At 51.0% G+C, this 26,729-nt stretch overlaps 1 protein-coding gene across 2 annotated transcripts in view; it reads right to left on the bottom strand.

Moving 5' to 3' along the window:
* Window positions 1–26,033, bottom strand: part of NXN (nucleoredoxin) — a 49,203-nt gene extending 23,170 nt beyond the window's left edge. The window contains exons 1-2 of one of the 2 annotated variants that reach the window (XM_025141989.3): window positions 25,651–26,033; window positions 17,973–18,167 (exon numbers count right to left, since the gene is read on the bottom strand). In XM_025141989.3, the coding sequence (XP_024997757.2) occupies window positions 17,973–18,167; window positions 25,651–25,968 (513 nt within the window). In that variant the 5' untranslated portion in view covers window positions 25,969–26,033. The remainder of the gene's footprint in view (window positions 1–17,972; window positions 18,168–25,650) is intronic. The other variant, XM_015296116.4, reaches the window with a different exon arrangement.
* Between the last annotated feature and the right edge of the window lie 696 nt (window positions 26,034–26,729).

Raw genomic sequence — 26,729 nt, 5'->3', positions numbered from 1 at the left:
ATAGATAAGTCATTTTTATACTCGTTTGCACTTAAAAATATATTTATATTTAGCTTTTTGCCAAGAAGCGTTATACAAAGAATCTTAGCAGTATGTGTATATCACAGGGAAACAATACAGTATCTGAAATACACTAAAAATCAGTGTATTCAGCCAACTCTTCAGATCTCAGAAAGAAAGGAGAGTGGAAGTTTACTGCAGCTTGGAGCTCGCATGCACTTGCACAAAGTGCTGGTGACCCAGCTAGCTGCCACTTTGCCCAAATGTATTAGTTTCTGCCTCTCCAATTAACAGCATCTAAAAAGTCAGAACTGGGTACAAGTGAACAGCTTACAGTTATCTTAAGAATCAGCACTGTAGAATTAGGAAGGCATCTACCCACTGCTGCTGATATACGAAGAACAACCAGAAGATGGGAAACCTCCTCAATACGCAGCACCTTTTGGAATGAAATAGCTCACCCACAGCATCAATGGCGACAACTCACTGTACAGAGCTGCACTAAACAAAACATCTGCATCACGACAAGTGTACACACTATTCAAAGCAAATAGTTTCCTGCAGGAGCTTCAGTGGTCCTGGGAGCGAGTGGTTACAACACGCCGGGTCTGGCTACTGCAGTTGCATCCACTGCAGCCTCCCCAAGAAATCTACTCTGCAACCATACTCTGATCTCAGTACTCTTGAGGTAAGCAGCCCCATGTGCTGGAAGTGATCCCCTCCAGTGACAGCATGGGGTTACCTGGGGTTTGGCCATCACCTGAAGGCCGCAGCTGCTGCAGGATGCACCGTGCAGGCTTGCTGCACTCCCCTCTTCCTCCTCTGTCCCAGGCTGAAACCCAATCCTTCCTCAGAAAGGCTGCAGGTTGGAAATGTAAACCCGACAGGAGCCAAGCCAGTGACGTCTAAATACGAAAATGCAACTGCGAGGCCAGCATTAGTAATTAATCAACTGCACATGTTAAAAACCAGACCAGAATAACCCTAAACACAGCTTTGGCTAAGCTAATACCAAAACAGCAGCAAAAGCCAGCATACAGCAGAAAGAGAAACCCTTTCCTCACCTGACTGCTCCTGTATAGGACCGACTTGCCCATTAAACTCTCAATTCCATCTCTTTACAGAATTAGCTAAGAGTAGAAGCAGAAAGCAACGCAGGACAGGGTGGGGAGCTTTGCTTTGCAGTTGTGCATGGCACCTGGAGCCCTCCTGCAACACCCAGCAGCAGGGCTGGGGGCCACGATCTCACATCCACTGACAAGAGGTCAGGGCTGCCCTCGGGGCTGAAAACCTTCATTTTCAGCCTTAAGTGATGCTTTGAGATTGCCGAACCAATTAAAAAGAAGAAAAGGAGCAGTGATAAATCAGAAGCAAGGTCAGAAGCTCCAGCTCCATCCTGGCTTGAGTCATGAAGTCACGAGATTAATGGCTTCTTGGAGAAGCGAGTCCATCAGTCAGCGTGCAGACACAACATGGCATTTGGGACACCAATCCCCCACCGCCGGCTCCGCTGAGCAGCCTCCTTCTCCCCAGGCTGCTATTTTAAACAGAGACTGAGCACGGTGCGAAGGGAACCTGCCAGGAACGAGACGCCGCTGTCAGAAACCGATGACACCACGAGTCCCACGGGGGCAGTTGAAATGTCAGATAAGATGCAGCGTATTCATTACCTCCTCCGACAGCCAGACCCAGCTGGAAGCTGGAAGGGAAAGATTTCAGCCTGCTCGGTGTGCCGCGACGCCGCTGAGCTCTGAACCCAAAGGGGATGAATGGTAGAGCACAGCCTTGTCTTTTTGGCAGAATAAGGAGGATTCTGTATTAAAAAAAAAAAGAGCCAAGCCTGTGTTCCTTTATGGAATGCCTAACGCTGCTGTGCACTGGCAGCAGCCTTCCTCAGATGTGGCTGTCTTTCAGCTGTTACTAAATTCAGAGGTTGTAAAATGCTTTGGGACGATAAAAATCACTCCAGAAACAGTTACTAAAACTATTTCCAGGAAATCGATCCATGGAGACAGTGAAAGTTCTGCACTTTCACAAAAGCTTCAACCAGAGAAATACTGCAGCTGAGGTAGTTTTGCTTCCTTGCCTTTTCGGCAACAAACAGGAGCTGCACTAGGGTTCGACTCAGAAAATGCACACCACTGACCTGAGACAAGCTGAAGCCTTGGGCCAAACTGGGCACCCAGAGGAGGGAGTGCTTATCCAGGCAGCCCGACCCACATTTCACATGGTGAGAGGGAGCCTGCTGCAAAACCAGCACGAAAAACCCCTCCGAGGTCACCTGGAGCTGCAGCTGTCTGCTCAGCCAAGCTCCGGATTTGTTTGTGTTTTTGCTTTGTCCTGTTGGTTTTTGTGATTACTGATTGTCTAGATAAAAGATCCCAGGTTAACAAAATGCACACCGCAGGAACTGCGTATTTATACACAGAAATAACACAAACCATCTTCAGAGCATGTTTTGCTTTCTCGTCCTCCGCTCTAAACTAAACGTTAGCAAGCAGCGTGCTCGGAGTTGGATGAGCTTTGGGAAATGCAGCAAATCTGCTGCTGGTGTCCGAGCAGCTCCTTCCAGGGCTCTGCCGTGAAGTTCCAGGCTGGGCATTCCCATCCAGCCCTCAGTCAGAGCTGATTAGATGCAGCCACAGAGTCAAACTCCAACATATTCATCTCATTTGGCAGCTCCGCAGTTAGACTATTAGCTCCAAGCTTTTTCCCCTCTCCCTCCTTCTTGTTCAATTATCTTGCTTCATCTTTATTCCGTTTCCAGGAACACTTAGCAACAGGCTCTTGCAATCAGCCGCCAGCAGGCGAGGATCTGAGGAGCAGATTCAGCACTTACGATGACCTTTTACTACACTCATGCAAATTTTAAAGAAAGTATGTGAACAATTTGCCTTTTAAGTATCCTCTGGTTACATTCTCCAGGAGTTAATTCTCCTTCTCTCACAAGCGATATCAGAAACAGCAGATTTTATGATTTTACACTAATGAGGACAAAATCTGTGGCTTATTTTCTGGAATTTCGTTCTGTATCTTGTGCAGCAATCAGACCTTGAACAAGCACCCATTCTTGTGGATGAGGTGTGGGTCCTTCTCCTGCCCGACGGCTTTTACAGGCAGAAAATCAGAAACTTTCCCTCCAGGACACCCAAAGGGTGCAGCCTGCAGCATCCGGAGGAAAACCCTGCAGCTGTGATCTCAGCCACTGACGCTTCTCAGCCAAGGCAGGAGATGACAGAGCAGGTCCAATGGAAATCCTTACAGACCCACCGTGGTGATGCCAGGGGAGCTACATCCAAATCTGGGGACTTGGTGACCCTGAGGACCTCTCCATCGGAGAAATAATGCACTCCACACCACAAAGCTGGCAGCACTCCTACAGATGGGAAGCAGGTATACAGTAAACCTGCCCCTGGCAAATCCCACTGGCAAAGTGGCACAGAGCAGCCTTTGCAGCTGCATTCCTGCACCAGCAGCTGACCAGGAGGGGCGTTCATGGACTTAAATCAAATCCCAAAAGCCTTCCTTCACTTTCCCTGCCACTCAGTGTTTTTCCACACACACACACAAAAGTTTGCACACAAGGACAGCCTGCTTGGCAAGCTGCACAAAGGGGCACTGCTGCATTACATCTTTTCTCCCTGAAATGAAATCCTTAAGTATGAAAAATCCTGCATTTCTTGCAGTGACAAGAGCCTGGAGGGAACAGGAACCTATAAAGGGAGGCAGCTCACTTCCTCCTGCTTCCTAAATGGTGCTTGTAAATGGGGAAGTCATTTGCAGCACTCTACTCCAATAAGAGATGGAAGAATTGCTTGCGGATCCCTGATACTCCAGGTAATCTTAAAAAGTGCAATCTACTTCGTTCCTTCTTTAAGAAATGAAGAGTCTGAATAAGGATGCCATTGATCTGATTGCTGGGAACAGCATCTGGAACTTCACTCCCTGCCTGAGACTGCAGAAGCCATACAAGAGTTCAAAGCAGCCCAAACTCCTGAACCAGATGCCGCTCACTCTCACAGAAATGCCTGTGGATCTGTGTGAAAATGATTAAGCAAAATTGCTCCCTCTTTTTTCAAATTTATAACTCCAATCTGTTTTCTCTTAGAGGGCAGATGCTCATTACACACACAGCACATCAAAGGCCAGGAAGTTTGGGACAGCCGTCCCACCATGCACACCAGCACACATCCTGCTGGAGTTGCCCACAGCCACCCCAAAGCTGCACTGTGCGATAGCCCTGTGCTGGCCCTTTGAGGGAGAAGAAATTCTCAAACCCAAGGGCTCATTATCCAGCAGCTGCTGCTCAATTTTCACCTCCAAGCACTGGCTTGGCTGCAGAGGGAGCTCAGCAGGAGAGCCCCAGACCTCGTCTGGCTTCAGATTGGGCTCCAGTCCTCCGCAGTCCCACTGGGGACCCTGAGGACAAAGTGCTCTGGATGCATCACTGTTAAATCTGCCCTAATGCCAAACAGCATCATCACAGCAGTGCAGTCAGAAGCAGATTAAATGGGGTTGGGACCCCATCGTCATAAAACACCACTCTGTAACCAATAGGGACTATGAAAGGGAGAGACACAAGTCAGGCATTTGGGAACGTGATGCTGGGATTTGTGTGCTCTCATTGGTAACCCCGCCATCAGTGAGACAGTCAGAAAGGTCTCTGTCCTGCCAAGGCTCAAACTCTGATTCCAACTCTGATTTTCAGAAAATAAACACCACCAAGTGGTCCCATTGTGCCCTGTTTTGCCACGTGGCTTCTGCAACCTCCGTCCTCTCAGGGACACTACAAAGGCAGGCAGCCAGGGGCCATTCCAACTTTGGTAGTGACAGTAAAAAGCAGTAATGTGTTGCTGTAGGGAATTCTCCTGATGTGTCACAGTCCAAGTCTTGCTATTACAGCCTCCCCAGGGAGCCCCATGCATTGGGTGCTGAGCATCTCCCTGGGATGGGAAAGGCACTTCCCCCAGGATCTGTGCCCAGGCTTGCTGAGCCAAACACAAGCAACCTGCATCTTCCCCAGCTGCACCGACAGAGCCTGTACCTTCCAATAAAGCATCTTCAGACACTCATTAACGAAATAACAACATTAAGAGAGCATTACGCAAAGAGATCGGTGCCAGGAATCTCTCAATCATCTACAAGAGGCTGATCCAGGAGGCAGGACAGGGAGGACTTGCTCGCACAAGTAGCAGAACAACTTACCCAGAGCAGCAATAAGCACTGCTGATGGACACGAGGCAGGTGAGAGCCAGCCCTGCTCCCATCCCTCTGCACTTCATCATGACACAGGATGCAGAAATATTTCCCTGTTCAGTGCAATCTTGCATAAAAAAAAGAGCAAATTAAGACCCTGGAATCCTAAAGTCTAAACACAAACACAACATTGCCTCTTACCCAAAGCCTGCTTTGCCCTTTCTTTACCCTCAAACTCTACAGAACGATGCTGGGATCTAAAACTCAGATTTCCCAGATCCGAGCCAGCTTCTGCAAACACCAGCCAGCTTCTGCAGGCTGCTCAGGACGTGACCTGCGGGGCACCAAACCTCGTGCATTTAATCCCACACCTGACTCAAAGCCTTGCCCGAAGAGGTGAGAGGTGAGCGCCTGATCAAAGGCCTCATCCCCAGAGTCTGTCATTTATTCCAGTTCAAAGAGCTCAGCAAACTCAAGGCAATAAGTCACCAGCTCAGATATTTAAAGAGGAGCTTGGGGAAGGGAAGCAGGAAGCACGAAACTTGTTTGGGCCTGGAGCTACTTTGCTATTAAATGGCATTGTGCTTTGGCAGGGCTCTGCAACAACCGTGCTCAGCCCATCACAAGCAATTGAGCAGAACTGGAGTTCAGCCTGCAGCACCAGCAGTACCCGGGTCCATGTGTACCTCCTGGGGAAGGTCATGCTCTGGTCCCACAGCCTGGTGGCACCAAGAGATGGCTGTGACAGGGACTGGCACGGCACAGGCAAAGCTGGCATGCTGCAGGGAGCCAGATCAAAGGGATGCTGAGTTGTAACTTCTTCCAAACAGCTACCCGACAGCTGTGCAAACTTCTCTCTCCCTGGTAAATGCTGAAGAGGCATGGAAGATTTAGCTTTGCTGGTGGCGTGGTTTGCAGTAGAAATGGTTGTGTTCTTCCAGCCTGAGAGGGTACGTGCCTGGAAGAAAGCCTTGGGAACATCAGTTTCTGCTGTGCCCTTCTGCAATACACAATGCACCGTCATCACAACCTAGACATCGAGGAAACAAGGCTTCCCTCATTCTCACTGCAGTAAGCACAGGGCCAGGCATAACTTGTCGCTGGCTGACTGAGAGGACACCCCTGTTTGAGAGGAGCACAGCACCGGTGTAACCAGCTCTGCCTGACCTGCCCCAAAACTGGAATAGGGAGCGGCCCTACGGTGGGTGAGCCTCCATCCCCCCCCCCCGTGCCCTGCTGCCCCACAGCCAAGAGGCAACATCAAGGTGTGAGGAAGCAGAGATGCAGCTGGGCTCCCCTTTACCAGCTCCTGCCAGGCAGCCCAGCGCCCTGTCCAGCTTCATTTTTGACCAAGAGATGAAAACGATTCATACCCAGTCCCCGCTCTTACTGAGAAGTTACAAGAAACAAAAGTAAAACCAAAACAAAGATCAATGTTATCCTCCTTTGCAGACAATCTGTTAGTGACCTGGTCTTTCTCAGCAGCCCTTTTATCTAGCAAAGTGTTTTGGCAAAAGCTTTGCAGGGAAAAGCCATGAGGGCCAGCTAGTTAAAAACCCCGTGCTTTCATGTTTATGCAGCCAGCTGAGCAGCACACCACAAAGCCTTTTATTCCAAGCCCCTACTGACAAGCTAGCGCTGATAAATTACAACAATCACCAATAGCGAAGAGGTATGGGGAAAAAGAAAAGGAATTCCCTAGGTGGGTTGTAAGGGCTGAGAAACTCGGGATTCGAGAAGACGGTGAGGAAAGTCTGTGCAAAAACTGCTGTGAGATCCAGGGACGATTTGATTGGACTAAAAGTGGAGGATGAACACAGCTGAAGATAAGGACGAATTCCTTCTCATTTCCAAGAATTCACCAGGTCTAAAGGGTTTGGCGGACACTGAAGGTTTAGCTGTAGCTCTTCTCCTAGATTCCTCTATTTCCATGGAAAAAAGCTGTCTGGAACAGCCCTGTGTGTGCTAGTGAGTGGCTGGGGACGTGGAGGAGCCGAGCTGCGGAGGTGTAATGCAAACCACAGGCACAAGGCAGTGAGTAAACACTGACAGCGCAGCGCAGCACCGAGTGCCCCAATTCCCTGCTGGCAGCAGGCTGCACGCTGACCCATGTACTGCATCTTGTTGGTTTACATACAGTACATGCAAGAGCCAGGAAAAATCCATCTTCTTTGTCATAACAAACGCTAAGGTAAACAGAAAGGCAAGGCCAAGCAGATTATCCAATTAACCAGGCATGTGAAGGAGAAAAAGAGGGCTGGCCAAGCGGGTACTCCAAGTTTTACTGTTTCTCAGCAAGCACAGATAAATGGACCACGAGGGAAGTGAGGTGTGCTCCCCACACGGGTAAACCTGCTGCTCCCGAATACAAACGAGACTTGGATCTTGGTAAGGGAAAGCAGCATTCCACAGCATTCCGCTGCAGCACTCCCACCTGCCCTGCAGCAGGCAGATGTGTGCCCCAGGGGCTGCTATGGGTTCAGCACATCGTGCAAAAGCACATCGTGCAAACACCCAACACAGAAGATTCCCTGAGAAACCCAAATGGGGCCAGCTGCTGTGCAGCACTGACCTCCTACACATACAGTTTCCAACAAGAGGAGGAGAAGGGACTTCTGGGGTCAGCTCCTGCCAGCCATGGGAGCCAGCAGCCCCACCGGCACACCAGGTCCAACCACACACCTCTCCCCCAGAACCAAATAATCTCTTCTAAGCTCAGACTTACTTACAAAAGAGATTCAAACCAGTCTGTGCAAATACCAAGCACACATCCCAAACTCTGCTCTGAATTAGGCTTTCCACCTCGTGCTTCCCAGGCACTCAGCAGGTGGCATATTGCTTAGGGCTGAACCACGCACATGGCTGCAGGTCTGTGGGCTGGAAGCTCTCAGAGCATCCCCCTCCCTCCTTCCACAGCTCTAATGAGGGTCACAGAAAAGATTTAGCGTGTGCAGCAGGTTGTTGTGGTTACCTTTTATTCAATTCAAAAGAATAATACAGCGTATTCCCAAAGGCAGTCCATAAATAGTGAAGGATTCTGTTTTAATCCCCTATCTATTCCTATCTGGATAATATGGCATTTTGACAAGCACTGCCAAAAAGCAGATTTATGGCAAAGCTGAGATTCTGCATGGCCAGCACATGCTCTGCAAACTCTGGATTCCAAGGAATAAATACAAACCTCCTCCAGGATACAGATGGCTTTTCGGGTTCAGAAGCCTCAAGAAGCTAAAAAACTGCTTGCAGGAATTCTGCTTCCCTTTCCCACTCCAAATGCGAGCGTTTTTATACCCCCACCTTCCTCCACACCAACACCAACTGCTACCACTGAGTGTTTCTGGGACCACCACACCACACTGGGACCACTCTGTGCTCCCCAGGCATAACCTTCAATCCCCCACCCATGGGGACTGCACACACACCTCCCACTGGGAGCCCAGAACAACACATGGATCCTGCAGGGACTGCAGCAGCCAGGTACAGCAGCAGGACCCAGGCAGTGCACGCTAGATTACAGAAAGACAAAGACATTCTGACAAAGGGGAAATGCTGCATCCTTGCCAAAGCACTGACGTTGGCTGCATATCCTTTGGATCCTGTCTACTCGCAGGAAAAATGCAAAGTGAAGGATATTTGTTTAAACCCCATAGGCGGACACTGCGATTCCATTAAAAAAATACAACTGGCATTAATTCTAAAACTTCTCACCGCTGGGACTGGGATTCAAACCCAGCAATGGACAGTGAGGCCAAAACACACTCAAAGCAGACGCCTGCAGAAGATTCCAAGGAAAATTAGTCGTGTGGTTTTCATAACAAAAATAAAACCCAAAGTTCTGCAGAGGGAAAAAAAGAAGCAACTTCTCTAGCAGACGGTGCTGCAAATGCACTGCACTGTGTGCAGATCATTCAAGACCCACCGAGGTCTGAGGCTTCCTCTGGCCCCTGCAGAGCTCTGGGTGAGCTCTTTAGGAGGTGAAAGCAAACACAGAACCCCAAGTGGGCAACAGCCTCCTGCTCAATCCTGAAGCTTGCAGGGAAGAGCCTGCCTTGCCCTGGCTCATCAGGCAGCACCAGCTCTTCTGTGGCCATGGGAAGGACGCCCCGTTCATCCATCCATCCATCCATCCCTGCACTCCACCAGCTGCAGGGCACAGGACAATCCCCCAGGCTGCCCCATCCCAGCTTCTCCCATCACCCCTCTCTCCATACATGTACACAGTGGGCTAACTGGCATTTACAGAAAGCCTGGACTTCCCTTTTTGTGTGCTAAATTCAGCCTTATACCATCGACTTTTCTTTTTCCTAAGTAATTTTTCTGTAGCTGACTCACACTGAGCCTCTGCCAGGAATTTTTGTAATTAGTGAATGAGAGCAAGGTTTTGCCTGTGCATGCCTGACAACATCTGCTGATTTAAGAGCACTGAGCCCAGAACCTCGTGCAGCCCTGGAGCAGCACAGCTGAGTGCCTCCCTTTAACCAACAGCACGGCCAGTGCTGCTTCTCCCGCACAGAGCTTGCAGCTCCTAACCCATACTATGAGAGGAGGAGATTGGGATGAAAGAGAAGAAACGCAGGCTGCCCCTCAGCTTAGCAAACCTCTCACCAGAGTATCCCTATGACAGCATCGGCAGCTGTGTGCCTCTCCTTCGAGCTGCATAGCTGCAAAGCCATCGTGCGTCACATCTTCCTTAGAGACAGACAACAGTATGAAGTTCCAGAAAACCACACAAAAAATAACTTCCTCAACCTCTGACTTCGATGGACACACGAGCTGCTTTGCAAGCGAGGCTCCAACACGCAACAGTGGCCCAGCCTAAAGATGAAACAAAAGCCACAGCCGGTAAGCCAAAAGCAGACATCTGGCGTCAGCCACCTCAACTGCACATAGGATCCTTCCTGGAGGGTCCAAAACCATCCCGCTTTCTGCTACAGGTCAGAAAAGCAAATGAATTACCACCCTCAGGATCAAGCTTCCCTGTAAGGTACGCCACAGCCATGCCTGTACCCTCCACACACAACTTCTTCCTCACCCAGCCCTGTAATTTATAGCATATTATATCTGTAGGGCTGCATTAAGGTTGCCAAGCCCTAAACAGCCAGGATGCGCTGGAAGTAAGTTTTCTCTATAGCTTTACTCTGGTCCACTTGCGCGTGGTCTTTACAGCATGGACACACACCACGTGTGCATGAAGTCCTGATGCAGTTGGTACTGAGCTCAGCACTGAGGAACCACTCACACTGGCTTTGAGAAAACAAAAGCAGTTTCCAGTTGCTCACTGTGCGGTGCTCAGCTCTCTTCAGATTCTTCACGTGCTGCTCCAAGGCAAAAATGAAGGCGTTTTGCTACTGCAGAGCTGGGATACTTCTCAAAGGACTGTGCATTTACTTTCAGTAAAACCTAGAGAGCTGTGTTCATAACACCTCTGTTTTATAGCTGAAGAAAAGAGGCACAGAGGCAGTTCCAGAAGCAGCCTCTGGCTTGCTTTTTAAAAAACAAACAGCAGCGAGCAATGCCTTAAATGTCTGACGTACAACTTCCCATGAGATCATCCGCAGCAGGAGCACGCAGCGCTCCCAAAGCAGCCCTGGGATTGGGACCCATAAAATAAAGGCACCGATTGTGCCTGAAGAGCCCCACATTGCACACAAACCCTGCAGCAGAAGCCCAGCAGGGCTCCAGGCTCCTTTACCATGGCTTTATCCCTCCTTGCTTCCCACAGCTCACCCCAAATGCTGCACCATCCAGGGCAGAGGTCCCATGCACACAACTGCGTCCCTCTCTGGGTTGCTTCCATTTCCTTCCCCATGCTCTGTCCACCCTGTGTGAGCAGCAGGGGCAGGAGTGCCATGAAGAAAGCAGGATGGAATCCCATAATTAGAACCTGAATTGTAATGCATGCAGGGGGCTGAATTCAGGTTGCAGAGGAATACTGTAAATTGGATGCACATTTCTGGTTCCATTCTACTGCTTTTTTTTGCCCTCCCCCTTATTTGGCTTTGGCTACGCTTCAGATTAAGCTTCTAATAAGGGTTGGAGTTGGACGAGATGTTTTGGTCCATCTGATTGCAGCCTTCCAAGCCACTGAAATTAGATTCAAGCTGAACTTGAAATTTCAATAGTTTGGCCTAAAGGCAGGAGTGTTAACAACAGACCTGCCAACACCTTCTCTATGAGAAATGTCTGAAAACATGTCTGCACATCAAATACTGCTCAAGCTCTGGTAGACAAAAGCCACAGAGCTATTATCTCAAACCCACTGCTAACTCGCTCAGCCAGTTCTCCTGTCAGTAACACTCATACATTTCCTCCGAGCACACAGAGAACCTTTCTATTCTCTCTAGGAAAACTCTTCCTCCACCCAACACCAGTGCTGTAGTTTCATTATGCCAAGGTAAAATGGCACCTGGAGGTGCCAGGGATATCCAAGTGGACACGCAGAAGCAGACACCAGCAGATGTGTTCAACCAGAGCAGCATACTTAAATCAGACACGTTACCAAAATTAAAGCTAGAAAGCAGCGTGTCCTGTAGCCAACTCTTCCTGCATGCAGCAAAAAGCAAACCGTAGGCTTTCTTCTCCTTCCTAAACATACTTCTCTCTTTTCACAATCTACACGCTATGATCATGTGAAAGGGCTCGCCCGAATCCGAAACCCAAGGAAAATGCAATAAAGCTGACACACACCCACAGTGCTGGATGAAGTCTTCACCTTCAGATCTTCACATCTGTGGAGGAGGGCTTTCAGCAAGACCTCTGCCAATACCCCGAGCACATTTTGCTTCATATTTTTTAAATTACTGAAGTATATTTTCCTGAGGATACGAAGGCTCCGACTTCTCTGTTACCAAAATCTTTTCAAATGGGTGTTTCTGGTGTCAGAGGTCTGAAGAGCGGCCACGCTGTCTGCTCTCCCCAGCGCTGGAGGCAGCAGGGAAGTGCAGGGAAAGCTCCTCTCGCTTTGATGACAAATGATAAAGAAAAGGAACAATGGTTTCTTGAACTGCATCCAAGGGAAAGTAACCCTGCTAGAGTGCCTGGCAGGGCATCAACAGCAATGGAAATTTCAGCTTTCAAAGAACAGAAATAAGATTCCAGAAAGGGGGCGGGGAGACCCTGCAGGAGCTGAGGTGCCACTAATTCCACGGATTGTTTTACAAACCCCTGCTTCTCTCCAATGAAATTATATCCTCCGCAGGAAAACCATCTGGCTCCAAGCTCTTTAGGTAAGTGGAGCGTAAATAGAACAGAAAAGAGAGCTCATACCTGAACAAAAACAACGCTCAGCTGGGGTATGCCAGGCTGGCCCTGGACAGGCAGGGGGACGGGGGGGGTGGCAGCCAGACCAATGGGGCTTTGCTCCTTTCTTCTGAGGGCTCTGAGCCCCACAAACAGGCAGGGCTCAACCAGCACAACAGGGGAACGCTGCCTGGGACGGCACGGCACGGTGGGAAGAGCACGGCAACTCCTGCAAAAAGGTCTGGACTTGATTAAACTTCTTTTCTTTAGTAATGTTAAGTTCAGCAAGGTGAAAGAAACTGCTGTGCTCTTCAGTGGCTCTTAACAGGGAAGGCTGGAGCGCAATCATTCATTCGCACGAGAGCTGTAAGTGCAGGATGTGCTGAACAACAAGCTCTGTGCTGCAGCTGGTACTTACCAGGTAAATACCCATCTCTCTGATAGTAGGTGCTTTCAAAGGTAGAAGCAAGACACCGGGAAAGAGCAAATAAGTGACAGTTCCACAATCAGAGGCTGTCAGGCAGCTCTGCACAGCACGACACGACCTCAATGGGAACTGTGCACCGCTGCGTCTTCACCCTGCACAACACCCATGCTTTGTGGCTGGAAGCTCTGGGCAAAGCAAACACCGTTGGTAATGACAAGGGAAAACAAACCCAACAGCAAGAGAAGTGACTGCCCAAGCCCATGCTTGGCTGCCTCTTGCCACCCCTCTGGCAGTGCTCAGTTCCCAGAGCTCCATGTCCATGCACAGAGCACGAGTTGTCGGCATCCCTCTTGGATCCACAGCTGCCAGGCTGTGAGCACGCACAGTGTGGACAGTGAGTCACCTGATGGTACCTTTTCCAGGTGGATATGCCCTTTTGCTGAAAGCTGGCTCCTTCCCATGGCTGGCAGACCCTGCTAACAGTGCATAGAACACCAACGGCAAGGCACGCTCTGTAACTGCGCTAATTGCTGTAACAATTAAAAAGCAAAAGACCAGGCTAAATACCAGAGGGGTGAGCATTAGCACAGAACTGCCTTGCTGTCTCACACACAGGACTTCCCTCACCACAAGCTGTACCCGCAAGGCCATTCCCACGGTTCTGTACAGCAATCTGAGCAGATGACAAAAAAAAATAGATCAATAATCTTTCTTCTCAATAGATTTGACCTTATTTTCTCTTTAGTGCGGCGGGATGAAAAGCCATTTCTATTGAGCAATTGAGCTCTTCCTACAACAGACATGAGCTAGCATGTTCTGAGCATTCGGTATTTCAATCCCAATTAAGTAAAATAACAAATGCTGCACCCAAGGGTTTCTCAACCCCCTAAGAGGAAGCGTTCAATACATACACAGATTTTCCTATCTTTACCACCACACACTTCAGACGCCGATTGAGGGATGAATCACATTCTTAGATTCCTCACTATTAAGCCTGCTAACGAGCACTGCTACTTCCTGACAAAGAAACCCTACAAACTCCTAATCTTCACCCGTGGCATCCTATGCAAACAGCAGCACGGCTGCGTCACGCTGGGCTCTGCTCTTTGCTCCATGTCACTCAGTAACACGGTGGGTGCCCATCCCAGGGGTCTGTGGCTCGCTGCAGGGCTGGCTCCAGACAGTCTCCACTCCAGGACCCAATGGCCAGATGCAGCTCAGGATGCAATGCCCAGACGGCAGCTATGAAGCCCCTTTGCTTCTTGTTGTAACAAAAGGGCTTTGTGCCATCAGCCATACATCCCCCATAGGTAAGCAGTTTTTATGGCACTTATTTTCCCCAAGCATATCCCCAGAGCTGTAAATCAGATCTCCAGTTTTAACCACCAAGAAGAAAAGGTAACAAAATGCCTGGGGGTGCTAATTCGGTAATTAGCAGGATGGCCACAGATGGAGGTGGCATTAGATGGCTTCTCATCCTATCAACTTTTATCCTAGCAAAGTTTTTACGCCAGAGACTCCACTGTTTCAGCTGTGAAGGCTGCAGTAAACCTCACAGAGACGAACATCAAAAAGAAGATGCTGGATGGGGCCCAGAACAGGGTCAGACAGCCAAAGCCAAACAGCAACACACAGCACACGGCTCACGGGGCATTCTGCTCTTAAAACAGACTAAAATCTGGAACCTTCCTGCAGTTCAGAGTCAGGCTGACATCCCAGCCAAGGCACTGCTGCCACCCTCCTCCTGCTGCTGCTGCCTGTTCTCTGTGCAAAATGCTCTCCCCAGCCTGCCCTGGCACTGGGACAAGGCTCTTCCAGAGCCACTGTCACCATGCAGCCGGCAGGAATTGGCCTGCAGGGAAAGGCAGGGACAGCCCCATCCCCTTCTGCTTCACAACCTGGCAATTAACTGGCTTGGAAACTGCTTCTCTAGGCAAAAACCTGTCCTGGGAGCAGACTGCTGTGTGCAGGCACCTTGTGTGAAATGGGGCCCTGCGTGCTCCTGTCACACCAAATAATTAAACCTGCAGCCAGGAAGCATGGGAGTGACTGTCAAGAAAGCACTGCAAGAGAGGTGGCCTGCAAAGCCCTGAGGATCAGCACAAGGAAAGCTGCTGGTCAGCAGCACACAGCCTCTTCCATTCCTTTAAATAAAAAGGAGTCCAATCTAGGCCATACATTACCACTGAAGCAATCTCTGCCCTTAGTTTCCAGCCATCTGCACTACTCTCTGGAACCCCCCAACTCATTTAATTCATTCCTGTGTGTCTCCACCAAAATCAAAGACCTCAACAGCAGCGACCTTGGTGGGAGGCATCCAGCTGCTCTGCTGCATTACAGGAGTCAAACACGTTTGTGCAAACCTGCACCGCAAAGCCAGGCAGCAAATCTCCCTATGAAAAACTTCCCATGCTTTCCGATTAGCCGATCAAGCTCAAGGCATTAAGACCTCTCTCCCCTTATGTATCTGTGAAATCCAGTGCTTAGGACACAAAAATGGGTCTTTTCTAACCCTGGAACGAAGCGATTTGGGGAGTGTGCAGCGCAGCAGCGGGGGGCAGCAGGCAGTGCCGGCCGGGCTCACATTGCATGCAGTGGAGAAGCCACAGCAGCACTGGAAAAGCCCTTGGCACCAAGAGAGCTCCCAGAGCACAAAGATTACAGGCGAGAGGTAGTTATAAGCAGCTTGTAATGTGGCAGCAATGCAATCTCTGCCCTACAGCCACAAACCGGAATTAAAGAGGGAGCACCCTTAAAAATAAGCCTGTACAGTCATCAGCTTAGAGTAAAATCAGCCTAGCTCCTTGCCCTGTTAAACAGTAGCTATCAGTTGATAAAAGAAGTGCATTCCTGTAAGCTAAGCACCCAGGCATTACTTGTATGGCAGGATTTGCAGCCTGGTGCCCTTCAATTTGCTCTAAGAGCACCAGAAAAACCTGATGAAGGAAAATATAGTAATGCAATGTCAAGAACAGTCCCAAAGCCCCTTCGTTCACAAAAACAGGAGTGCTGCTGTCCCACACATCATCCAGCCACAGCGAGGTAAAGGAGGAGCCCACAAACTCCTCCTGGTGCACTTCTCTAGGGCTGAAACAACCAAGCAGAGATGGTTTGGGTTGTTTCACAGCTCAGACAATCAGACCGACGCTTTCGGAAGAGTCAGAATAGTCCTTCTAAACCACCACGGAGGGTGGGGGAGAACCGACACCGGTTTAGACTCTGCCCTTTGGATTCTGCTCTTCTACCTCCACATCTGCACGCAGCAAATGCACCCCAAGCAGCACAGGATGGAGTAGGGAGAGAGGTGGGGACGGGGGATGGCCACAGTGGGGAATGGGCTCAGAGCAGAGAAGAGGGAAGCAAAGCGGCTGCAGCAGAACTGGGGGGGCTTGTGCCAGAGAACCAAGACAGATCGGGGTAAAACAAGCCTTGTCCCCTTTGGCATTTACACACCACACGTTTCCAAAGCACAGCATTACTGTGGACCAGTTCATCCAGCTAACAGCCCTGCACGGTAGGTAAACCAGATAACCACACTTCCTTTTCTTTTCCTGCTTACCTATGGGGTGAGACTTCTGCTGGTTGACTTAAATCTATTTAAACAAAAGCTAGTTCAGAGATCAGCCTTTGTACAGTGTCAGCTGCGAGAAATGAGCTAACATCCAGATACAGTGGCATGTCAGGATTAGCCCAGGCTGGGGCAGGAATGCTTCCATGTATGGAAAAATATTGGAGCAGTGAAACCATAAGCTTGGAGCGGAGCAAAGTGAGAGGCCCTGTCAATGAAGCTGTGGGCTCAGGTTTAGAGGACTTAGCAGCTCAGACCTGCCACAAGATCCTCAGCACATATTACCATAAATTTCACACTTTTTCCAAAAGGGACTCTCGTAGCCATGCTGCGAGTTGCAGGGGTGAGATCCTGAACCCATCTGTTTGCTCTGGAAGCAGGGCTCAGACCGTGGGGTACAATTAACACCCCCTGCACAGGGTATGGGCTCGGGTGTTGAAGGAGATGTTCTGGCAAGTTGCACTCAGGCAATTACAAGGAGAGCTGCTCATGCCTGCCTGCCTGCCCACCCATCTCCCCAAGGCTCCGTCTGCCTTGTACGATCTCTGGAAGCTACCCCGACTTGGCTCTGAAGCTGCCCGGTTGAGAGCTGGCACGCCTGACAAAGCACTGACAGCTCAGAAGAATATGCTGAGCTGGGAATTAGCGTGCCGTGGGCGTCAGCCCATGCTCCTGCCAGCCCTGTGCCGAGGGCAGCAGCCTCCAAGCAGAGGCAGGGGGAGAAGCCAGGGGCAACGCTCTCTCCGACTGGTCAGGCACTGATCACCAGGGCTCATTTGTCAGCATCCTGAGTTCACGCTCATGAAGTAATGGCGATGACTTCATCTCTCCAGTGGAAGTCTCTTGGGAACATGGGAGAAGTAGAATTTCTCTCAGCAGCTCGCTCACAGTTGCAATTAGTTCCAGTTGTACTCTGCTCTCTTCTGCAAATATTACCTAATTCTCACCCAGATTCCTGAATCCTTGCACTGAGACATAAAACAAGGCTCCTTTCTCAGCACCCTATGGGGTCACTCTGAGCTGTCCCCAGCCAGCACACCTGGGCATCCCTGGATGCCACCAGATAGTTCTTTTTAATACCTCAGCCACAAAATGGAAAGCTGGTAACTTTGGCAAACTGATTTGAACGAGAGACTTTTGCACCGTTCCTCCATTAACACATTTTAAAGCCAGATTTCATTTAGCCACAGTTGTAAAGATGGACAAAACGCTTCCAGAGGACTCTGAACTCTCTCCCCTTGGTTGGTTGGACAGCACAAGCCCTGCAAGGGTGGAAATCACACAGCCCAGCCTCACAAACTGCCCTCCTGCTGCACTGCTTTGGCTAGGAAACTCGTCTCTGCCCTTGCCCCAGGCAGCACAGGAGGTCTCTGGCTCTGCTCACCCTGCTGCATTCCTCCTTCCAAGGACTGTGTGGGCTTTGAGCAAGCACTGCAAGATCTGCTTTGCCTTGAGTTTCCTCTTCCAGTGCAAGGGCTCCACACTGGTGTTCCCATGGGCTGGCACCGCTCATCGCCCTGCAGTGACAATGACACAGCTCACCTGAAGTGCAGCACTTGGGACTTCATTCCACAGACCAGGTTCTCCCCATGCCAGCACGGTGAGCAGGAGCATCCTCAGAGCTCTCTGGTCTTTGTTTTGAGAGCAGAAGGGCTTGCTGTGCTCCGGGCAGAGGGTGATCATATTGCAACATTTCGGCCGATGCCATGACGCAACAGCAGCAGGCAGGCAGTCAAACTAAGTAAAGACCACAAATTCTTTACGTATTAATTGTTGATTTCAATTGTTCGTCGTGTTGAAAGTCAGGCGTGAGAATATGCTGAAAACATTCCTGCATCTGTTTAGTTCCACCCTTCCATTAATTCCGCGTACTCTAAAGCCAAACAACAAGACACTACATTTTCTTCAGAAAACTTAAGATGATGATCTGCTGAGCTGTACAGCGGAACATATGCACAAGATGCTCAGTGCTTTCATCTGGATACTTGTATAAATTCTCTAGTGGGAAGGAGAGCTACTCTACTGGGCTTTTTGCTTACTCATCAACTCCTCGTGCCATTCCCAGCACTGCTGCAGCCCAATGGGACAGAGCCCCCAGCTCCTCTGAAAGGGAACCAAGGGAAGGGGACGATGCTGGGCTGAAGGCACAAGGCTGGAATGCATCCAGATCAAATGCCCGGCTTTGGAATGGATTTCCTGTATGACTTCTCTGGGCTGTTCATCTCTCCGTGCCTTTTGATCGCGTTGCCTATTCGAAATACAGCCTCGCCAAGGTGGGGGGGGTTAAAAGTCACAGCAGCACAGATTGGCTTTTTGTGGACTTGGACAGGTCCCTCAAGTGCCTACGACTGCAGCTGCTCATCTCTGAAATGGCTGTGATAAAGCACATCCCATAGCAGGGCTGCATGGCATGGCTGGAATTCAAACAAATCAGATGTCCCCTGCTGAAAGTTAAAATAAAACATTTGCATTCGCATGGGGGGCGGGGAGGAAACGAAAGGAAATTAATGTATACAAAGCACAAGTCGCAAGGAATCCAAACACCCTCCCCATGTTTGCGTTGCTCTTCCCTTCCCTAATTGTGAGTGCATGGAGATGGCATCAGCACAAAGTGATCTGTCTAGAGAGCGTCGCAAGCACGGCGTGCTACGCTGTGATGTGTTATGGAACTGGTTTAAAGAACACATACAGCTACAAAGTCATGATTATTCAGTATTCAACCCAGCCTGAAAGCTCAGGAGTCAGCTTGTTAGTTGCTGAAAGCAGGGGGCCTGAAATTATCCATGAATAGTTCAAAGCTGCAGTTAATTCAACATCTCCCCTTTCAAAAGCATAAAAATCACAGATTCCTGGAGTGTGTAAGCTTTTTAAAAATGACAAACTACCGACTGTCAAATCAAAGCAGCAAACAGAAATCCACATGGCTGATAAGACAAATAGTTGCATTTTAAAGAGTAATTAAGTGTCACTTTGGAATATTTTGCTTGGAACTTGTTTCCCTGATAAAAATGGGAGGGGAAAGAGAAAAAAGGAGGAGGAAGCAACCCACAAGACCAGCACAGCAAGCAGCTTCTCAGCACGCAGATGCTGCCCACAATTGCTCTCCTGGGCTCAGCTGGGTGCACTGCAGCCCCAGCAGCACCCCGCTTCACCTGCACCCCTCCATCTGCCAGCACCATGCAGAGCACACGATGGCTCTGCTCAATGTGCCTTGCTGGGGAGCAGGGCTGCTCTGCTCACCGTGCAGTGCAGTATCTTCTGACTATACTTAGATTAAAACCATACCCCAACTTCTATGCTGGGAACGTTGCTGAAAAAGCAAGAATGCAAAACACAGAAGTGAAACCTTATCCTGGCCAGCATGAGCTAACCTCACCATGAGCTGCTTTGAAACATTACAAATATGTCCATGAGAAAGGATCAAAAAACTCCCCAAATCCCTCGACACTCTCAAAACTTTTATCTGCTAACAACGAACACTTCACGCCGACCTTCTACAGCACTAGGAAGTACCTTTACAAAGCTACAGGTGATGGTACAAAGGGAGTGTTTTCACTATTGAAAAATGAGCATTTCCAACCTAAATGTTATCGTGCTGCTTGAAAAGCCCAGGGCGGTGGGGATGGGTCACAACCCAAAGGAAATGCCAGCACGAGACCCAGCTGCACAACAGCAGAGCTGGGAGGATCTGAGCAGAGCGTGGGCCTTATCCAGAGACCCCTGACGTCTATGGAACGATGCCCAAGGGCTCTCAGAGCAGTGCCTCGACTGTCTGCGCTTATCACTGAAGGATGCAATAAACAACACAGCAGATGACGCATCAGCGAGACACGCACAACACGGATTTTCCCCTGGGTGAGTGCTCAGGCAGCCACATTTTGGATGTATGGCAAAACCCAACCTCCAAGGACGTCAGCAGAAGTATTGCAGGGCCTGGATTTTATCCACAGCCTGTGAACGCTGGCTGGGATCCCACTGCAAGCTCGGGGGCTTTGCACCACTGTGAGCTGCACAGAGGGTCGGTGCAGAGCTGCAAAGCTGCCTGAAACACGCTCAGAATTAATTTGGAAAAGCATCATCAACGAGAATTAGAGAACGTTTCGGCTTTGGTGCTGCCCTCACCGTGTGGAAATACTGAATGGCCATTCCTGAGTCATAGTTAAAGTTCACCGCTGTACTTCTCAGAACTGATCTTAATTCTGCACCTTCTCCTGGAAAGCAGTAAAACCATGCACTGCTGGAACTGTGCTGCTTGGTTTAAAGAATAAAGCTGCCCTGCTTAGCGCTGCAACCTGGAAGCAACAAACAGAACGGTCAGGCTTGCATTTTTAAATGAACATTTTCATTTCAACATCTGGATTAAGATGCCACAATGAAAAACAGCACATGGGCTTCTTGCTGCTGCTCTCATAGATCTCCCATTGCCGTGCTCCAGAACCAGCGAGTTTCAAAGCAAAGAATCAGTTGGTGCTGCTAACGCCTTGCTTTTACTCAATAGCCTGATGTCATGAGAAGTCCATATTTTTCAAATCTGTGTCTCTGCGAGCCAACGATTTCATACACATTCCCACCCCGAAAACACAAAGTCAGGGATACAGCTGAAAGTTATTAACTCGATATTTTTATATGATGAAACTCAAAAGCTGCTTCAAGTGATTTACCAAATCTCCTGTCAGACAAATCCCACATCTGTGCCGACCACTTTGCCTCCCAGACCTCAGCAGATGGTGACTGCAAAGAGGAAAGCCCCTGAAAACTGGGGTATATGTAAGCTGGGTGCAGAGGTTGGAGCCTCCCCACGCCCCCATAAAACAAGCAGACAGTGTAATGTAATGGCATTTCCACCTCGATGGCTGCAGCCGGCTCACAGAGAGGCCATCAGCCCAGTGGGTGCTGCAGTGCATCCTGAATCATTCTCAGTGTGGTCTCATTAGCAGAGCTGGAGGTCTTCTTAAGCAGAGAGAGAAAGAAAAAACCTTTTTCTTGGGCACACGGGGCAAAAAGCATTAAAGATAACTATTAATAATAAAGAGGAATGGGTACGTGCTGCAAAAGACTTCACGAGATGTTGGTCACGTTCCAGCCATCCATCTCACGACCAACCTTTTATCCGCAGCAATGGAGATGCACTCCCAGTGCAGAGGGATGCCCTCCCACGCCTGTCCACTCAGGTTCACCCACTGCATTTGACCAGCCCCAAAAACAGCATCCAAAAGGAAGAGCCAGCTCCTTCCACCTCCTTAGGGCAAAACAGAGAAGAGGTTTTTCTCTCAGACAGAGAAAGACCACACACCTCTCTGTGCACAGACCTCACGTTTTCTATTAGTGTGGGAGATAACACACAGACCGGCATACACAAATCCAGCCTTAGGATAAAGGAAAACCAAGCAAAACATATTTACCAGCATGACAGAAAAGAGCTTCAAATTGTTTTCAGAGACTTCACAGAGCAATCACAGAAATGTAATAGATGTGCTCTGCATTTATTGAAAACCAGAAGAGAACTTTTTCAGCCCCACTGGCAGCAGATCTGCCTTCCCAGGAGGCATATGGGCAACATGCAAGCAGATGCAGAAATACAGTGGAAAGAAAACAGAGACTGGGAGGCAGAGCACAGAACAGACACCGCTGTGCTCAGAATGGCTGCACCAAGACAGTATAGTAAGGATTGAAAAGAGAGAGAGAGATGACCGTGCCAAATAAGTAACGAATAAAAACAAAAGCAAGGGTAAATAAACAGCAGCAAAAACGCAGTGCTTCTCTCCCAGAGATGATCTGTGATGGTCCCTTGGCGGTCTCTTCCAGCTCAGGATATTTGGGGATTCAGTGCAGACCCAGCAGCACTATTTCTCCTCCATCGTACTGACCCTTCTGCCACACTTCTGTACGTAGGGATGTGTGACAGCACCTATCTGACACCAAAACAGGGCGGTTTGGTAGCAAAAACCACTAAGAAAAGGCACAGCTGGGGGGGACAGAATCACTCAGGTTGGAAGAGACCTCTGAGATCCCCACGTCCAACCCCAACCCACCTCACTGTGCCCACCGTGACCACATCCCTCGCTGCTGCTGCTGAGCACCTCCAGGCTCAGAACTCCCTCAGCTCCCAGGGCAGCTGTGCCCCTGCAGCACCACTCTTTCTTTTCCCTGATATCCATGGCACGCTCCTGCAGAAGGCTCTGTGCCATAAACATCCCACGAGCTCCTAAATTCACCCCACAGGACAGGAGCTCGGGGGACCCTGGAGATGGTCTCAGGAGCTGGTGGGGCTGCTGCCCCGTCCCATCCCATCCCATCCCATCCTGATCCAAGGCACGTAGGCAGATAGGGCTGCTGACATGACCGAGTTGGGACAGCAGTCAGCAATTACTGCCATCATTAAACCAATCCTCCAAAACTTGAGCTGCTGTTCATGCGAGCAGATAACAACAGGGTGATGTTAAACCAAAACCCCCGACAAAAACAAAAGCACGGATCGACATCTCTCTCTCGTGCTCTGCTCAGCAACTCCGGGCACTACCAGAGGACAAATCAATTACCAACAGCTGCCTTTCTGCCCCCAAAGCCAGACACGAACGGCCTCATTGAGGGATGTGCACAAAGAGCCCGAGGCCTCCGATCTCATTCGGTGCTCTTGAAAAAAGCCACCAACATGGCTGTCTGCGGCTCAGACAGAGGCACGGTGCCATCCTCCTCATTAATCAAAGGCTTTCCCCACGTCCACGTGTTTTGCTGACTTCTGCTGCTCTCTTTTATTGCTCGTTTGGAGACAGAAATTGCTGGATGCTGAACTTACCCCAATTCAACCGGTCGCTGCGGACCGTTCCGCCCTCTGCTATCTGCAGCCTGGCATTATTGAGTTAGTGAGGAATTCCATGAGGAGTGGCTGTTTCCTTTGACAGCCCATCCTGCCTGCTCCAATCGCCATGGGAGCAACATGTTTTCCTCTGAGGACTGTGGGAATCTTACTGCCAGCCCCGAAAGGAAGCTGGTCCTTCAGCCCTATCTGCGTGCAGAGCCTGAGCTTGGAAGAGGAAGAAATGGAAAGAGAAAAAACAACACAGAGTATTATAGAATCACAGAACGGCCTGGGTTGAAAAGGACCTCAGTGCTCATCCAGTTTCAACCCCCTGCTACGTGCAGGGTCTCCAACCACCAGCCCAGGCTGCCCAGAGCCACAAACGCTCACCAGAGAAAGGCAAGGCGTGCGCTGATAAACATCCCAGCAGTCTGACAAGCAGGAAGCCAGGACCGTAACGCCGCGATGCTCAATCATTCCAAGCAGCAGCAATATGGACAACAACTCCTCTCCACCCAATGCTGTCACAGCCTCCAACCAACCAACACACAGTGGTTCTCCCAGCCCTCCAGGCTGGGCAATGCACTGCGGCTGAGCGCTCAGGGACGAGGTTCAGCTCCCTGCCCAAACCCCCCACATCTCTCCCTCCCTCTCTCTCAGCCCTGTTCTGTATCTACACGATGCCTTTTTGCCATTAAAACTATATAACTCTCCAGGGCTTGCCTCACATCGACCTTAAAATGAGCTTCCAGAGCAAAAGAGCCATAACTCAAGAAGACGGTCTGCATTGTTTCTGATGCTTTTGTTTCCAAGCAAACCAAGCCTGCAAGGTACTGAACATATGCTGCACAGCCCGGCTCCTGCTGGCACCTATCTGAAAAATAGAAAGGTTGTGCTTTTCTGGACAGCAGGGTCGTTAGCCTGCCCATTTAAAAACCAGCCCATTATACCAGGAGACGCGGAGCTGCCTGAGCTCCAGATTATAAATCTCCTGTTTAGAAATCTGATATCCTGCCATAATTGCCCTTATAACTTACAAATAGGTTCTCTGTTATCCGCAGATTAAACTTCCTCCAAAGCCACATCACATCTGCTTAGTTCTGAAAATATACAGCACAAGCTTCGACTGCTTTACACTGCACAAAAATAATACTGAATTTAACTCAGGGCTTCTTGGAATAAGAATTTAAGACCCTATAATCTTTTAATTTCGTGTCTTCTCGCAATCTGATAGATGGAAGCACTGACCAGAATATGAAATGAATGCCACCTTCAGCTTTAACTACACCCCAACAGTTTAACTCTGTTGCAGTGGAACCTTTGAAGCAAACATGGCAGGCAGAAAGTCCCCCATCCACACAATCTGCAGTGTTCTGCAGGGAAACTGCCAGCTTCTCATTGGAACCACAACCCTTCCGTGCCCTGCACTGAGGGTCTTTGGCTTTAAAGACAGCAGCGTTAGGATGCAATTCCTCCGAGGGACGAAGCGAGATCCTCATTGAACAAACCAACCCCAGGGCTCACACAGCAGCGCTCTGCCTCGCAGGGGAAACCACAGCCTTCAGTGCAGCACCCGAACACCACCCTGCAGGGAGGGGAACGGGCTGAAATGCCACCACCGACGCTTCTCAGGATAGGGGACACCCAACAGCGAGCCCGGATGGCAGCCAACGTCTGAAAGACGCCCGTGCTGATGCAGACAGAGCGCTCAGAGCCCGTTTGGGATGGAGGAGCCTCCCGTGCCCCAGGGATGCCCCGGCACAGCTGCACCTTGCAGGGCTCAGCCCCACAGCTCCGGGCTGAAGCTCCCATTGCCCGCAGCACTCGGAGCTGCAGTTACGCTCCGGCACGGCGCTCAGAAACGACACGGCGGGGCTCCATCTTTCTCATTACCGCCCGATGGCTTTCGGGGGAAGATGAGATTTGTAAAGACTTTGTTGTTGTTGTTGTTGTTTTGGTGGGTTGTATTTTTTTTTTAAATACCAAAGCCGTCGAATGTGACACTCCGCTCCCTCCCTCGCAGCCCGGGCTCTGCGTGCTTTACAGACCATTTTCTGCCTGCCATTTCTCCGCCTTTCAGCCGACGCGCCGCAGATGAGGGGCTGTAACTCGGAGCGCCCCGCAGATACCACCCGCTACGCCAACACCGCCGCCGACATCGGTCCGACACCTCCACCAGCGACCCCCGCCCGGCTCCAACCCCCCCAGCCCCCCGACACCCCCCCTACAGCCCACGGGAACCAAAGACCCCCCCCGCCCCTCCCCGCGGAGCTCCACGCCCGGACCCCACCGCCCACCCCCGGGGGCGCAGAACTTTCCGGAAGCTCCGCTCCCCCTCAGCGCGCCGTTCCGGCCCCGCCGCCCCCCGGACAAAGCCCCCCACCCCCCCCCCCGGTGCCGCCTCCCGGCTCCGGTTCTCACCTTGCGGTGTTTCTCGGCGAAGGGCAGCGCCAGCCAAGGCATGGCCCGCACGGCCTCCTGCCACTGCTGCTGCTCCTGCTCCGCCGACACGAAGACGATCTCGAGGCGCTGAGCTCCGGCCGCCGCCGCCTCCCCCCTGAAGCGCCCGTAGAAGGCGGCCAAGCTGGCGCCGAGCTGCGCGCAGGGGCCGCTGAGGCTGCAGCCGAAGTACAGCCCCACCAACGAGACCCCGCGGGCGGCCAGCGCCGACACCGCCACCTCCTCGCCGTCCGCCGCCACCAGCACCTCGCCCAGCACCTCCGTCAGGGCGCCCGCCATCCCGCGCCGCTCCGCTCCGCTCCCCGATCCCGCTCTGCGCCGCTCCGCTCCGCTCCGCCCCGCCCGGCCCGCCAGGGGGCGCTGTTGTGCGGCCAGGCCCGCGCCCGCCCCCGCGCCCGGCCCGGCCCGGCCCCCGCTCAGCGCCCGGCCCGACCCCCGGGGGGGGCTGTGGGGTGGCGCTGGGGGTCAGGGCGGGCCGCGCTCGGCCCGGGGTCTCCGAGCGGACGGGGAGAGGTTTCGGAAGCCTGGAAAGTGCTCTTTGTTTTCCAAAAGGCGACACGGATTGCGGTGTAGCCCCAACCCACGGCGGAGCGACAGACCCGAATGGGAATCCTGAAGGGCGCGGATCGATGGGCCGCAGCCGCTGCCGGGCCGCGCTTCCAACGGAGCACCGCGGTCAGAGCGCCGTCCTCCCGGGTGTCGGACGGCAGTGACGGCCCCGTGGGTGGGGCGGAGCGGCTGGAAGGCTGCGTGGAGGAGAAGGGTTTCGCCGTCCGACACCTGGTTGGGCATTAGGAGACGTTTCTCCTCCGAAGCAGCGGTGGCAGAGGCTGCCCAGAGAGCTGGGAGAGCCCCCGTGCCCGGGGGTGTTCCAGGAGCACGGAGATGGGGAGCTCAGGGATGGGGTTGGCGGGCACATGGGTGGTGGGGCACTGTTGGACCGGATGGCCTCAGAGGGCTTTCACGGTCTTTATTCCAGCTGGCTGCGGTGCAGAGACGAAGTAACGCCTGGGCCGTGGCACACAGACCAGGATCCAGAT

This window comes from Gallus gallus, chromosome 19, assembly GCF_016699485.2.
Source record: "Gallus gallus isolate bGalGal1 chromosome 19, bGalGal1.mat.broiler.GRCg7b, whole genome shotgun sequence".
Classification (NCBI taxonomy): domain Eukaryota; kingdom Metazoa; phylum Chordata; class Aves; order Galliformes; family Phasianidae; genus Gallus; species Gallus gallus.
This window is presented reverse-complemented; position numbering and strand designations above follow the sequence as displayed.